The sequence below is a fragment of the Dreissena polymorpha genome, chromosome 5 (assembly GCF_020536995.1).
Source record: "Dreissena polymorpha isolate Duluth1 chromosome 5, UMN_Dpol_1.0, whole genome shotgun sequence".
Taxonomy (NCBI): Eukaryota; Metazoa; Mollusca; class Bivalvia; order Myida; family Dreissenidae; genus Dreissena; species Dreissena polymorpha.
The window spans coordinates 968361-983172 of record NC_068359.1 but is presented as its reverse complement, the minus strand read 5'-3'; the positions used below and the strand labels follow the sequence as shown (position 1 = coordinate 983172).

The 14812-nt window shown below is 37.0% G+C and overlaps 1 protein-coding gene across 9 annotated transcripts in view; it reads left to right on the top strand.

The window, feature by feature from the left end:
• LOC127832014 (uncharacterized) overlaps positions 1 to 14812 on the top strand; it is a 167825-nt gene that overhangs the window by 102330 nt on the left and 50683 nt on the right. For 8 of the 9 annotated variants that reach the window (XR_008026619.1, XM_052357150.1, XM_052357152.1 and 5 more), the window contains one exon: positions 14154 to 14260. Coding sequence is in view for 7 of the 9 variants with exons in the window: in XM_052357150.1 (XP_052213110.1) it covers positions 14154 to 14260 (107 nt within the window). In the remaining 2 variants the exon portion in view is untranslated. Of the gene's footprint in view, positions 1 to 388; positions 1483 to 3176; positions 4375 to 14153; positions 14261 to 14812 lie in introns of those variants that run through there. The other variant, XR_008026620.1, reaches the window with a different exon arrangement.

Genomic DNA, 14812 nt, shown 5'->3' with positions numbered 1-14812 from the left:
GGCAGTATTAACGGACAATTTCATCAACAAAATGTTGTGTCCGCCATTCATGCAATCACATTTAAAGAGTAGTAAGTGTTTTACTTACGCTCAACGCGACACAGGAAATTATCGAGTTACTTCCCGTTCGATCAATACGTATTTTACATATGCTCGATAATTCTAAATTTAGAACAGGCACTTGCGTCATCCAAATGCGCAGTCGGGAACTTATAAGCTATTTATAGTTTCGGCTACATATTGATCTAAAATCAATTACAAGATTCTAAGACCTGGTCACGTTTATGGCACTTATAATACTGCATTTACGAAATACACACACTTATTGTTGAAAATCAACAATTGCAAAATGCAAGACCATAAGAACCATTCTTATTATTTACTTTAGACTGATGCGATGGAGAACGGAAACCCTCCAGGTGCCCCAGAGCAAACGGGCGAGTCCACTTCAAAGTCGCGGGGTGATGCCATATTGGCCGAACTTGAAGCAAATATGGGCAAATTCGCGTCAATTGCTACCAGTGTCAAGGACATGTCGGCGAGCATTGCAAGCTTAAGAACGGATATCAATGAATTGAAGCGGAAAAGAACGCCAGATCAAGATTCTGATGACCAAGGACCTTCCTCAAAAAAGGATCAATCCGACGAACCAGAAGAAATGGACTCGTCCGATGACGATGACGAATTTGACGATGAATTGGAAGAATTCCTGTCAAATAAAAAACCAGAAGCTGAAGAAGACGATTTCTGGCAAGACTTAAATGACTTCGTAGCTGAAAATGAAGACGTAGGCGAAGAAGTATCAGAGAAAATTGCGTCCATATCGCAGAAAGCGCTTCAATGTAATGCAGATGAAAAGAAAATCAAAGAAATCAAAGAACGAAACAAAAGACCGAAAAACATACCAAACCTCAAAATTCCTCAAGTTGATGAATTTCTATGGCGACAACTACGTGCATCAACTAGAAACAATGACTTCATTTTGCAAAAAATGCACAACACTTTGGCGTCGACGGCTGTACCCATCATCAAGGCCCTGGATCATCTGCAGACATCAAACGACAATAAGCTGAAGGCATACCTTTCCGATGCATTCAAGTTGATAACGAATGGCATATCCAAGAACGTGGAGGTCAGACGAGAAAAGATAAAAAGAGAAATGGCCCCAAAATACAAACACTTGGCCAAATTGGAAAAATCAGCAGACAAACTGTTTGGGGATAAACTGTCAGACAACATCAAGGCCGTTGACAACACGAAGATTGTCGTGGCACAGACACAAACATCCAACATGCGGCCGACAGTAGGTCAAAACTTCCGGCAAAAGGGAAAAAAGGGTTTTTTAGGCCAGAGGAACCGGTGGGAACACAACAATCCCACCGGCTACTACCCCCAGAGCCAGAAGAAGCCGATGAGGAAGTATTTTCCAGGCAAAAACAACAACAAAGCACAGATACGGAAGAACTAAAAACAGGAGAAAATGTAAGTGTTAAAAACATCATATTGCAAAACACAAAACAAAATTTCAAAGCTGGCAAAGTTAAAACAGAACTAAAACATTGGATGAACATAACTAAAGATGAATGGATTTTAAACACTATTCAAGGTTACAGGCTTGAAGTGAACAGATCACCTTGTCAAATAACAACGCCAAGACCATACAAATTCAACCAATCTGAAATAACACAAATTCAAACAGAGCTCAACACTTTTTTACAAGTTAACATAATTGAAGAAGTTGACTCTGTACCTGAGGAGGGGGAATTTATTTCCAATATCTTCTACAGACCAAAACCAAATAATGCCATTCGCATAATACTGAATCTAAAACCATTCAACCTGGAATACATTGACACCATTCATTTCAAAATGGAAACTTTGCACACTGCTATTGCAGCTATGCGCAAAAATTGTTGGTTTGCATCAATTGATTTGGCAGATGCATTTTATTCTATTCCTGTACATGAAAAAGATAGGAAATACTTAAGATTCTATTTCCAAAATTGCAAATATCAGTTTTGTGCCCTCCCAATGGGTCTGGGTTCGAGCCCACGTGTTTTCTCAAAGGTTCTCAAACCAGTATACGCCAATTTACGGACAAAAGGCCATATAAGCACAGCATACATTGATGACTCTTGCCTACAAGGGAATACAAAAGAACAGTGTTTGAAAAATGTGTTTGATACCATGGCAATATTTGATTCCTTAGGCCTAACAATAAACATTGAAAAATCTGTTCTGGAACCATGCCAAAAAATAATTTTCCTTGGATTCATCTTGTGCTCAGTCACCATGACAATCCGGTTAACAGAAACAAGAAGGGACGAAATTCGCGTACTTTGTCAACAATTACTGTCAAAAAGACGTACAAATATTCGACACTTTGCCAAATTGATAGGAAAACTAGTAGCAGCTATACCGGGTGTGGAATATGCACCTTTATACATTAAACCTCTAGAAAGGATCAAAGAACAAGAGTTGAAAAACCACCGTGGAAACTACAATAGCTTTATGACTATACCAAATTCACAGATCCCGATACTAAACTGGTGGGTGGACAATGTGTCACATGCATATAAAAAGATTTCACATGGGACACCAACTATCGTTTTATACAGCGATGCTTCAAAACACGGTTGGGGTGGTTTTAATAAGACAACTGGAAATAAAACAGGTGGCTTGTGGTCCTCCGCAGAAACTGAATTACACATAAATGTGTTAGAGCTCAAAGCAGCGGAACTCACTGTGAAAGCATTCTGCAAAGAACATACCAATACTCATATCCACATTTTCATGGACAATACTAGCAGTGTTGCATATCTCAATAACTTTGGAGGCAGAATAAGTGAACTTCACGAGATAGCGAGAAACTTGTGGCTTTGGTGTATAGAGAGAAAACTGCATATTTCAGTAGCACATGTGCCTGGCATTGAAAATACAAATGCTGATGAACTATCACGTTGCAAAAATGATGACACGGAATGGTCACTGAGAAAATCTATTTTTAATAAAATATTCAAATTGCACCCTACAATGGATACTGATCTGTTCGCTTCAAGACTGAACAAGCAATTACCACAATATGTCTCAAGATTCCCTGATCATGGAGCTTACAAAATAGATGCATTTACTTTTCCTTGGGAAAACAAATTGTACTACATGTATCCCCCTTTCAGCCTGTTGCCTCGGGTGCTGCAGAAAATAGCTCAAGACGCCGCCGAAGCGGTGCTCGTGTGTCCAATATGGCCGACTCAACCATGGTGGCCAAGCCTGGTGCCAATGATATGTGCAGAGTGTTACCTACTTCCACAGTCGCAGGAAATTCTAATTTTAACACACAAACCCGAGCAAGTACATCCACTTCAAAAAATGAGACTCGCAGTTTTCAGATTATCAGGAAGGTCCTCAAAAGCCATGGAATTTCAAAGTCAACAAGAGACATTATTCTTCAGTCTTGGCGAAGCAGTACCAAAAAACAATATGACATTTATCTTAGAAAATGGTTTACTTACTGCAAAAAATCAACTAATCCCATTAAACCCCATATAAATGAAGTTTTACAATTTCTTACCCAGCTATACACGAACGGACTAAACTATAGTGCACTAAACACTGCACGTAGTGCTTTAAGTATTTTTCTCAACATGTGTAGTAATATAAATATTCATGAAAATGAACTTATATCACGATTCATGAAGGGTTGTTTCAACAGTCGTCCGTCATTGCCACGTTATTGTCATATGTGGGATGTTAAAGTTGTTTTGGACTATCTTCATACATTAAAGATCTCCACATTGTTAGATCTATCTAGAAAACTGTGTATACTGCTTTTGTTGGTTACTGGCCAACGCTGCCAGACAATACATTCAATACAACTGAATGACATTTCATTTGACAAAAATACGACAATGGTTACTATACAACCAAATACATTGTTAAAACAATCTCGACCGGGAAAACATTTAAAGCCTATGTATTTAAAAGCTTATGAGGGTAAAATGAATGTTTGTGTTGTTAAAACGTTAGTTGAATATTTGGACCGTACTAAAGAAATTCGAAACAGTCAGTTTTTATTCATAACAACTACTAGTCCGTACAAGACCGCCTCAAAATCTACCATTAGTCGTTGGATTAAAGACATTATGAGAGCGGCTGGTGTTGATGAAGTATTCAAACCACACAGTACTAGATCAGCCGCCACTTCTAAGGCGAGTCTGGTAGGACTGTCCTTACAGCATATTTTAGACACTGCTGGGTGGTCAAATGCAAAAACGTTTGCAACATTCTATCAAAAAACTATTGTAGAACCATCTTCTATGCAATTTCAATCAGCCGTGTTGGATACATGAAATAAATGCTGTGTATTTTAAAAAATGTGTTGCTATATTTATTGAATAGACAAAATTTGTCGGTTCTCTAAAATCTCGTGAGGGGCTCTTTGGGGGATATGCAGGAGATAAAATTGAATAATTAATCGAGACTTACCTAGTAAGGTGAAGGTTGATTATAATTTTATCTCCTGCAATCCCCCCAAAGAGCTCATCACGCCCACCCTATGGTACCCACCCTAATTTCCACTGACAAATTTATTAGTCCTCCGCGGACCTTTGTATTAAACTCTAAAGCCTGCTATTCCTTGCTGCGGTGGCTGCGTCATCTCTCGTGATGAGCTCTTTGGGGGGATTGCAGGAGATAAAATTATAATCAACCTTCACCTTACTAGGTAAGTCTCGATTAATTATTCAATTTATGGCTAAGTGTGAATGACTAATGCCTTTCAAACATCTTCTTGATAACCTTAACATTGTGGCCAATTTATATGAAAATCCGTCAATCGTAAAAAAGATATGGACCAGACACTAGAACAAGGCTTAATGAATTTAAATTTAAGCATTACCTTGAACTTGAGCAGATATGACTGACTCATGCCACCTGCAAATCATATCAATGACCAAAATATTGCAGCTTAGCTTCATGAAAATCCTTTAATGAATATCAACCTGATGGACCAGAAACAAAAATAGAGCTTATAAAACATTGACCTTGAAGCTTAACCTTGACCTTGAGCCGGGGTGACTGAATTCAATATATTGTCTCAATGACCTTAAGATTTAAGCTAAGTTTCATAAACATTTCATAAGAATAAGACTTTTCTTGTTCTTGCTATTAAACACACAGAGACAAAAGATACATGGACAAATGTAATTGTGTATCAGGTAATAGTGGACAGTTGAATGTCATAAATTGGATTTTGATGATTATTCAACTGCTTAGTGATATCAAAAATTCAATCAATATGTTCCCAGTGTCTCCAAAATGCTTTTGACATAAAAATCATCACCTTTGAGTCAAAAGTTATGACTGTAGTCCTTCATATTGGGGTGGTGGCTAAATTTCGACGCCATGTTGGATTTCTGTGTAACATTTTAAAATTACACTAACAATGATAATCTTAAAGTGTTCTTTGACCCCTGACATCTAAGTATAGACACCAACATCATCAAATTTGAGTGGATAGTTACATAGTTATCATCATAAGTAGGTTTTTGCCGCCATCTTGGTGGCCATCTTGAAAAAAAACACACTTTCCAGAGGTCCTATTTCAGTAAACTTAATATATGTTATAAAGTACCTAACAGTCAAAATAGCTTTTGTAGCTTTTTGGAGATCCAAGTGCATATTGACCTGACTACAATGCCTGTGATATATGAGGAAGAATTAGAACACTTATTGCACAACACACTATTCCCTGTGCACAACACACTATTCCTGTCTATCCCACTTACAGATGTAATGATGCCAACAATATGTTACTTATTACATCTCATATTATAGCTAGTTGCTGCAATATTTTCAGATCATGAGAAGTCTATGAATATGTGCTTTGATCATGATATATTTAAGAGTTAACTGCTGCAAGACCTCACTCCTATTTATGGAATATATTTGAATGTAGAAGACGTTTTACCTTTACTCATTGTATTATGCAGTTTTATTATGCCCCCCTTCAAAGAAGAGGGGGTATATTGCTTTGCATATTTCGGTCGGTTGGTCGGTCGGTTGGTCGGTCCGTCCGTCCACCAGGTGGTTTCCGGATGATAACTCAAGAACGCTTGGGCCTAGGATCATGAAACTTAATAGGAACATTGATCATGATTCGCAGATGACCCCTATTGATTTTGAGGTCCCTAGGTCAAAGGTCAAGGTCACGGTGACTCGAAATGTTAAAATGGTTTTTGGATGATAACTCAAGAACGCATACGCGGCAAACAGGGCGAACTCTGAACAATATAACTGAAGCAACTGGTCTGTAATCCTAAATCTATAATTATCAGTCCAATTAAACATCATCATTTGATTAGAATAAAGTGGATCAGTAAAAATATTATCATAATATGATATTTTTTTGTATATTTTGTATATTAAATATTGTGTGAATGTTTAATTTTGTTGATTAATATAAATACAAGCAGGAAAGGGGAGGTAATACTCTATTATATCTTTCTTATATACAGGGGAAACAAATGCAATAAGTTTAAATTTCATGTTTAATAAATAGAGCATATTTGTTCATGTCAGTGTGAGACCATTTTTTTTAAACATCTAATAAATTACCACACCACACATTATATCCCCCTCTCACTCCACCCTACCCCCCTACCCCCCCACCCACCCCCCACAATTTTTTATTTTTTTTAAACATCTAATAAATTACCACACCCCACATTATACCCCATACCCCCCAACCCCCCCCCCCAAAGAATTTTTTTGTAAACATCTCATAAATTACCACACCCCACATTATACCCCCCTCTCACCCCCACCCCCCTACCCCCAACACTCCCCCCCAATTTTTTTAAACATCTAATAAATGACCCCACCCCATATTATACCCCCTCTCACTCCCCCCATTCCCCCCCCCCCTAGCCCCCACCCCCCCAAAAAAAAACCCCTCTCACCCCACCCCCCTACCCCCCCCACCCCCCAAAAAAAAATATTTTTAAACATCTAATAAATTACCACACCCCACATTATACCCCCTCTCACTCCCCCCTACCCCCCCACTCCCCCCCATTTTTTTTTTAAACATCTAATAAATTACCACACCCCACATTATTACCCCCCTCTCTCACTCCCCCCCTAACCCCCACCCCCCCATTTTTTAAACATCTAATAAATTAACACACCCCCACATTATACCCCCCTCTCATCCCCCCCCCCACCCCCTACCCCCCACTCCCCCCAAAAAAACAATTTTTTAAACATCTAATAAATTACCACACCCCACATTATACCCCCCTCTCACTCCCCCTACTCCCCCTACCCCCACCCCCCAAAAAAAAACAAACAAAAATTGTTTTTTTTTAAACATCTAATAAATTACCACACCCCACATTATAAACCCCACCCCCCCTACACCCCCCAAGAAAAAAAATATTTTTAAAAACATTTTATAAATTAGTACCCCACCCCACATTATACCCCCCTCTCACTCCCCCCCTAACCCACCACCACCACCCCCAAAAAAAAAAGAAAAAACATTGTTGTTTTTTTAAACATCTAATAAATTACCACACCCTACATTATACCCCCCCCTACCCCCCCCAAGATTTTTTTAAACATCTTATAAATTACCACACCCCACATTATACCCCCCCTAACCCCCCTCTAACCCCCCTACCCCCCCCCCCAAGATTTTTTTTAAACATCTTATAAATAACCACACCCCACATTATACCCCCCTCTAACCCTCCCACCCCCTACCCCCCAACACCCCCCCCCCAAATTTTATTTTTTAAACATCTAATAAATTACCACACCCCACATTATACCCCCCTCTCACTCCCCCCCCTACCCCCACCCCCCAAAAACCCCTCTCACCCCCAACCCCCCCCCCCAATTTTTTTAAACATCTAATAAATTACTACAACCCCACATTATACCCCCTCTCACTCCCCCCCTACCCCCACCCCAAAAAAAAAACTTTTTTTAAACATCTCATAAATTACCTACCCCACATTATACTCCCCTCCCCCCCCCCCCCTAAGAAATAAAAAAAATATTTTTAAACATCTTATAATTACCACACCCCACATTATACCCCCCCTCTTACCCCACCCCCTACCCCTACCCCCCCCACACCCCCCTCCCAATTTTTTTTTAACATCTAATAATTACCAACACCCCACATTATACCCCCCTCTCACTCCCCCCTAACCCCCCACCCCCCCCCAATTTTTTTTTAAACATCTAATAAATAACAACACCCCACATTATACCCCCCTCTCACTCCCCCTACCCCCCAGCCCCCCCCCAAAAAAAAAACCCCTTTCACACCCCCACCCCCCTACCCCCCCCAACCCTCCCAAAAAAAACACTTTTTTTTAAACATTTAATAAATTACCACACCCCACATTATAACCCCCCTCTCACTCCCCCAACCCCCCCTACCCCCCCCCCCCAAAAAAAAAAAATTATTTTTTAAACATCTAATAAATTACCACACCCCACATTATACCCCCGTTTCACTCCCCCCTACCCCCCCTACCCCCCCCCCAAAAAAATATTTTTTTAACATCTTATAAATTACCACACCCACATTATACCCCCCTCTAATCCCCCATCCCCCACCACCATTTTATTTTAAAAACACCCCACATTATAATATCAACACCCCACATTATACCCCCCCCTCTCACTCCCCCCTACCCCCAAGCCCCCCCCCCAAAAAAAACCTTTCACCCCCCACCCCCCCCTATCCCCCCAACCCTCCCAAAAAAAACATATTTTTTTAACATTTAATAAATTACAATACCCCACATTATACCCCCCTCTCACCCCCCCACCCCCCTACCCCCACCCCCCAATTTTATTTTTTTTTAAACATCTAATAAATTACAACACCCCACATTATACCCCCCTCTCACTCCCTCCTACCCCCCCCCCCCAATTTAATTTTAAACATGTAATAAATTACCACACCCCACATTATACCCCCCTGTCACCCCCTACCCCCCCTACTCCCCCCCCCCCCCCCCTAACCCCCACCAAAAAATTTTTTTTTTTCCTTTTTTTATTTTTGAAAGATCGTCTAATAAATTATTGAATATGAACAATTTCCCCATGATGGCTTACTTTGTACTGTCAAGCACTCGAATAGTCGAGCGCGCTGTCCTCTGACAGCTCTTGTTAGGTCACAAGGTCAAAGGTCACAGTGACTCGAAATAGTAAAATGGTTTCCGGATGATAACTTACATTAGGTCAAAGGTCAAGGTCACAGTGACAAAAAACGTATTCACACAATGGCTGCCACTACAACTGACAGCCCATATGGGGGGCATGCATGTTTTACAAACAGCCCTTGTTTTACTAATTTATTTTCCATTCTACAAAAGCAACTTAAAATAATTGCATTAATTTTCGAATTTGTAAATGGTTAATATCGTAACCACAAAGCCTGTTATATAACAAAATCTTCATCTAACTCTTAAACAGTTATGATTCCTAAATATAGGTTGTAAGATGGCAATGTGAAACATAAATTAAACGCTTAAATGAAAATTAAACAAAACAGAGAAAAGTGTGTTTGTCTATCTATGTACATAATTATGGGATCTGTTTTGAATTCTTAATACATTTATATAATCATTGAATTACTATTATACATGAATTGCTAATGAGATCGAAAAATGCATTTTTTTATTTAGGCTGTGTAATCTTGTGTGCAAGGTTTAATAAACATGATCCTAAATTTGCATGTGTTTTAAGGAAATTATTTTAGTTTTAAATAAACATTGTAGTTTCACCTCTCCTATATAAATAATTGTGTGTATGGTCATTGGTTTCCATGGTAACATGACATCTTTAACCTTGAGAAACGTTGTAAACAATCACTGTTAAAGTTTGAAAAAAAAGTAGATGCATACCTTGGAATATAATGGAACAGTTTTTAAGACATATTTTGATGTGTCAATACAAATTTTTTAAATAAGTTAAATGGACTGCAAACTTATTCAGAGAAAATTAACACACGAGTCCATATCTTTTTCAAAGATTTTCCAAGAAACAAAGATTAGCGTTATCGGATTCTCGCGGAAATTCGCCTGGCAACGAGATTTCAGTCATGTGAGAAAATGGTCTCCCTTGAAGAGAATGCATTTGCACCTCAATCGCAGATGTACTGTATTCAAAACAAGAGCACCGCATAACGGGTGCCAACACTCGGCTGCGGGTGCAGTTTTGAATAAATTAAAGCTTGTCAGAATATTTTTTTTAGAGGTCACAGTGACCTTGACCTTTGACCTAGTGAACCAAAAATGGGTGTGGCGTGTAGAACTCATCGAGGTGCATGAAGTTTCAATGTAACGTTGTAGGTGGAAGCACTTACATTTTAGAACCAATGTTTAAAAGGCTAACAAAATTTTAAGGTTTTAGAACGACACTTACGGCGGAAGACACGACGAGCTGGCTATGACAAAACCTCGGTTTTTCTCCGAAAACAGCCAATCTAAAAATAATTGTCTTGCTAATATCAGTAATCAACGAAGGCACAATCAATATATTTGTTTCCTGGTTGATAGTTTTATCTAAAATTGACATTATTTGGAAAATTTAATTAAGAAATTAGTCAGTTTAGGAAATAAAGAGAACATAGTCGGAACAGTTTGATATGAATTTATATCTCACCTCCTACAGAAATGACGTAATCCGATTGGCTTAGAGTGGTCACGTGCCCATGGTGTATTTTCCATACACCCGAGTAATTTCCATACACCCTGAGTAATCGAGTAGTCGGTACTGATTATCTACATGTAGATTATTAGTTACACTGTTAGTAACTGATGGTGTATGGGATATGCACCCTCAGGAATTTCATACCATACTAGAGCGGAGCTTCGCTCTAGCATGGTGTGAAATTACTGAGGGTGTATATCCTGAACACCATCAGTGGCAAACAGCTCAGTAAATAATAATCCATTTTATTTAAGTTGTTAGTTTTTCGGCGTAGCTGTTTTACGTCACTTTTGACCTTAGATGACCTTCATTCATGATAGGTCCCAAATGAATAAATCCGAATTGTGCATTGGCTAATAATACAAAAATCACCGTAAACATTGGATGCATATTATTTAAACTGAAATATGAATATATTGTAAATTACATGTAAATTACAATAAATTAAAAACTGTCATGATACAAAACATCCTCTAAACATTACATCGAAACGTTTCTCCTTAGTTTACGAAGCAGTATAGCATTAATCACATGTCTCCACAATTAAAAGAAGCTATTGTTTACATGCCGTAGCGGTCACACTAAACACTACAAAAACAGGTTAGATAGCACTTAACCGGTACGCAGTTGTTTACCACTATCGAAAAGCGGGAGTTTGGGGGCGGTAGCCCCCAATACTAAGGAAATATAAAGGTGTTGGAAATATATCTGCCTTTGATTTATTCTAATCCATATTTGCGTTTATTATTGCAAATATGTTTCTTTGTACTTTGTTTTGTTCATTTTTTATATAAAGTTCTGTCTTTCTGCAAAAAATTCATATCACTATGATGCTTGCAATATTGAGTCTTTTATGTTTACATTCTACTAACATCTTTACACATTATAACACATTATCTTTTATTTCATTCCAACATTATGTTCATAGTATTTCAGTGGCAAATATGTTTTCTTTTCCTATTGAAACTAATGTATAACTTGTTCAATTATAAAAACCTAGTCAATACAATACTTATTGACAATAAAACATACAATTTCACCTCTTCTTGTTCTTCATTTCTTATTTGTTATCGGGATAGGGAAGCGGACAACGACAACAAGCGAGGCATGGTATTGTAATGCGCATGGGAGGGGGGTTAGAGGATTAGGGTATGGGTTAGGGTAAGAGGTCGGGTTTGGGTTAGGGTTAGCCTTAACCCATACCTTAACACTAACCCGACCCCATACCCTAACCTAACCATTACCCAGGGTTATCGCCCCAATACCATGCCTCGCTCGTTGTAATTGTCCTCTTCCCTTGTTAATACAGTAAAATATATTATCTTATTATCACTCACTACCTTCATTAAAATACATGGTCGCTTCATTCCATCTCCTTTCACTGGTCGCAAACATTACAACATCAACGCCGTATATCTTTTTAAAAATATTTCTTGTTTGTATTAATTTAAAATGATACTTTATTAAAACACTAAAAATACAATTACAGTTTAAGGCAAAGGCAAATATGAATAGGTTCCATGAAAAAAGTATGCCACGGCCTGAACTCTTTCAAAGTTTCTCCACTTAAAATCTTCTGAGCTACTTCAATAAAAATTGCTAAATTTATTTATGGCTAAAGCTTTTTATATAACCTATAAATATTCAAACATGAAATGTTAATTAAGAAATAGTAAAGATGAGGGCAAAGGTGTATAATTATGTACTTTTTAATGAGAAAATATGCATTGGCCTGAAATGTTTCAAAGATTCGCTCATGAATATCTCAAAGACTATTTACCTCAAAATCAAAAAGTTTTCTTAGCCAAGTACATTTTTATGTTACCTTTAGAATGATACGTAAATCAAAAGTATTTGAAAAGAAACAATAAAGTTTTAGGCACAGGCAGATACGTACGTTTCAATAAGAAAATCGAGACTAATCATATAAAAATCAAAAGGTTAGTGTAGCCGTGTACATTTTTATATTACCTTTAAAATGATACGTAATTCAGAAACTTTTATAAAGAAACAATACAGTTTTAGGCAAAGGGGGACATGTACTTTTCAATTAGAAAATCTGCATTGGCCTGTAATGTTACAAAGATTTGCTTATGAATATCTACAAGACTTTTCAAGTCAAAATCAAAAAGTGTTTTGTAGCCGTGTACATTTTTTGTATTATCTTAAATATTGTAAATAAGTAGTATTTTTAAAGAAACAATACAGTTTGATGGCAAAGGCAGATAATGTTCTTTTCAATATTAAAATTTGCATTTCGGTGAAATGTTACAAAGATTTGGTTATGAATATCTCGGAGACTATTCACGTTAAAATCAAAACGTTTTTGTAGCCGTGTGCATTTTTTGTATCACCTTTACAATGATAAATAAATCAGAAGTATTTATAAAGAAACAATACAGTTTTATGCAAAGGCGGATACGTACTTTCCAAAAAGAACATCTCCAAGGTTTTTTTTAACTGTTTTCACATTTTCACATTACCTTTAAAATGATACATAAATCAGAAGTATTTATAAAGAAACAATTCAGTTTTAGGCAAATGCAGATATATACATTTTAAATAGTCTAACTTGGCCTGAAATCTCTGAAAGTATTGTTATTTAATACCTGAGAAAACATAAAAGTTAAAAGCACAAAGATGTACGCTATAGATTTTTATATCACCTATATAGCATATACGAAGTCATGAAATTTTGTTTATTGGAATCAAGCTAGTGGATACTCTGCCATAGCGAATGATATCCCCAGATAACAGAGGGAGAACAGCGAAAAATTCAAAATTGATGTTACGTGATGCAGGTCTTGTTTTTCGAGGCCAGAATTTCCAATACTTAAATTGTATTGGTCTGAATGAATTTTTCCAATCTTTGTGTATTTATAGATCTTTGATCTATATTCTTATATCCTTTATTAAACAAACAAAAAAGAAAAGATTTCTTTGTTTTCTCAGAAAGTCAATAATTGGAAATATTTATGCTTTATCCATGGAAACCATTACATATTCATATCCTTGAGTAATATTGGCTATATTATCGTATTATTAAACCATACCTATTTTGCACTTATAGATTTAATAAAAATGTATTTACTTTTTTAATTAACATGAACATAAATAAAGAAATGTTCATGTTTGTGTTTAAATAGGCATTCCTAAATCAGCTATTTTCACCTTAAATTGAGAAATATTGCAAACATGTCAATATTTCCGTGTTCAACATAACATGAATTGCAAACTTCTGAAAATGTGAAGAACTCAATTTTGTCCATGTTCACCATTTTGACCAAAAATCTCAGAAACACACATATATATACTATCGTTTTCATTGAATTGTATTAAAGATTCTTGTAGATCATCCAGGTCCTCTAGTTTGAATTAGTTTTGCATATTAATCGGTAATTATGTTTCTGTATTGCTAGATCTAAGAATTATTCTGCTTGAACTTCCTGGAAAACATTTACCCGGAAACTCGCTTCTGGGAGGACACGTTTTTGATAGAACGGGAAATGCAGACAAACAAATACAAGTATGTAACACTTTATTTTTTATAATGTTTGTTGGTAAATAATAGATTATTATTATTTACCCGTACGAAATAATGGGGCGGATTCCGGGCGTAATCGGGGCGGAATTGGCACGTAATGTTGGAATTACGCCCGTACAACTGGCGGAATGAGTTTTACGCCCGGAACTAAAATTATTTCTGGGCGTAATTCAACTGTTTTTTCCGGGCGTAAAACAAATCCGGGCGTATTTTTATACTTAGAATTTGTATGATGGAGATTTGTGGACGGAATTTTGCACTTTGTTTCTTTCGTGGGGCAGAATTTCATACTTATAAAATATTTGTGAAGCCACATGACGGAATTTTGAACTTAGTAGTTTTTATAGAGAGTAATATTGGACTTAACAAATTTCTATGAAGCTGAACAATAACTTAATAAATTTAATTTAAACCAAAGTACTGAACAAAATATTACCAGTAACTGATAACTTAATAAACGTTTTTAAATAAAAATATTTAATTTTATTTATACATTTGTACAATAAATGAACATTCGTTATAGACACAACTATT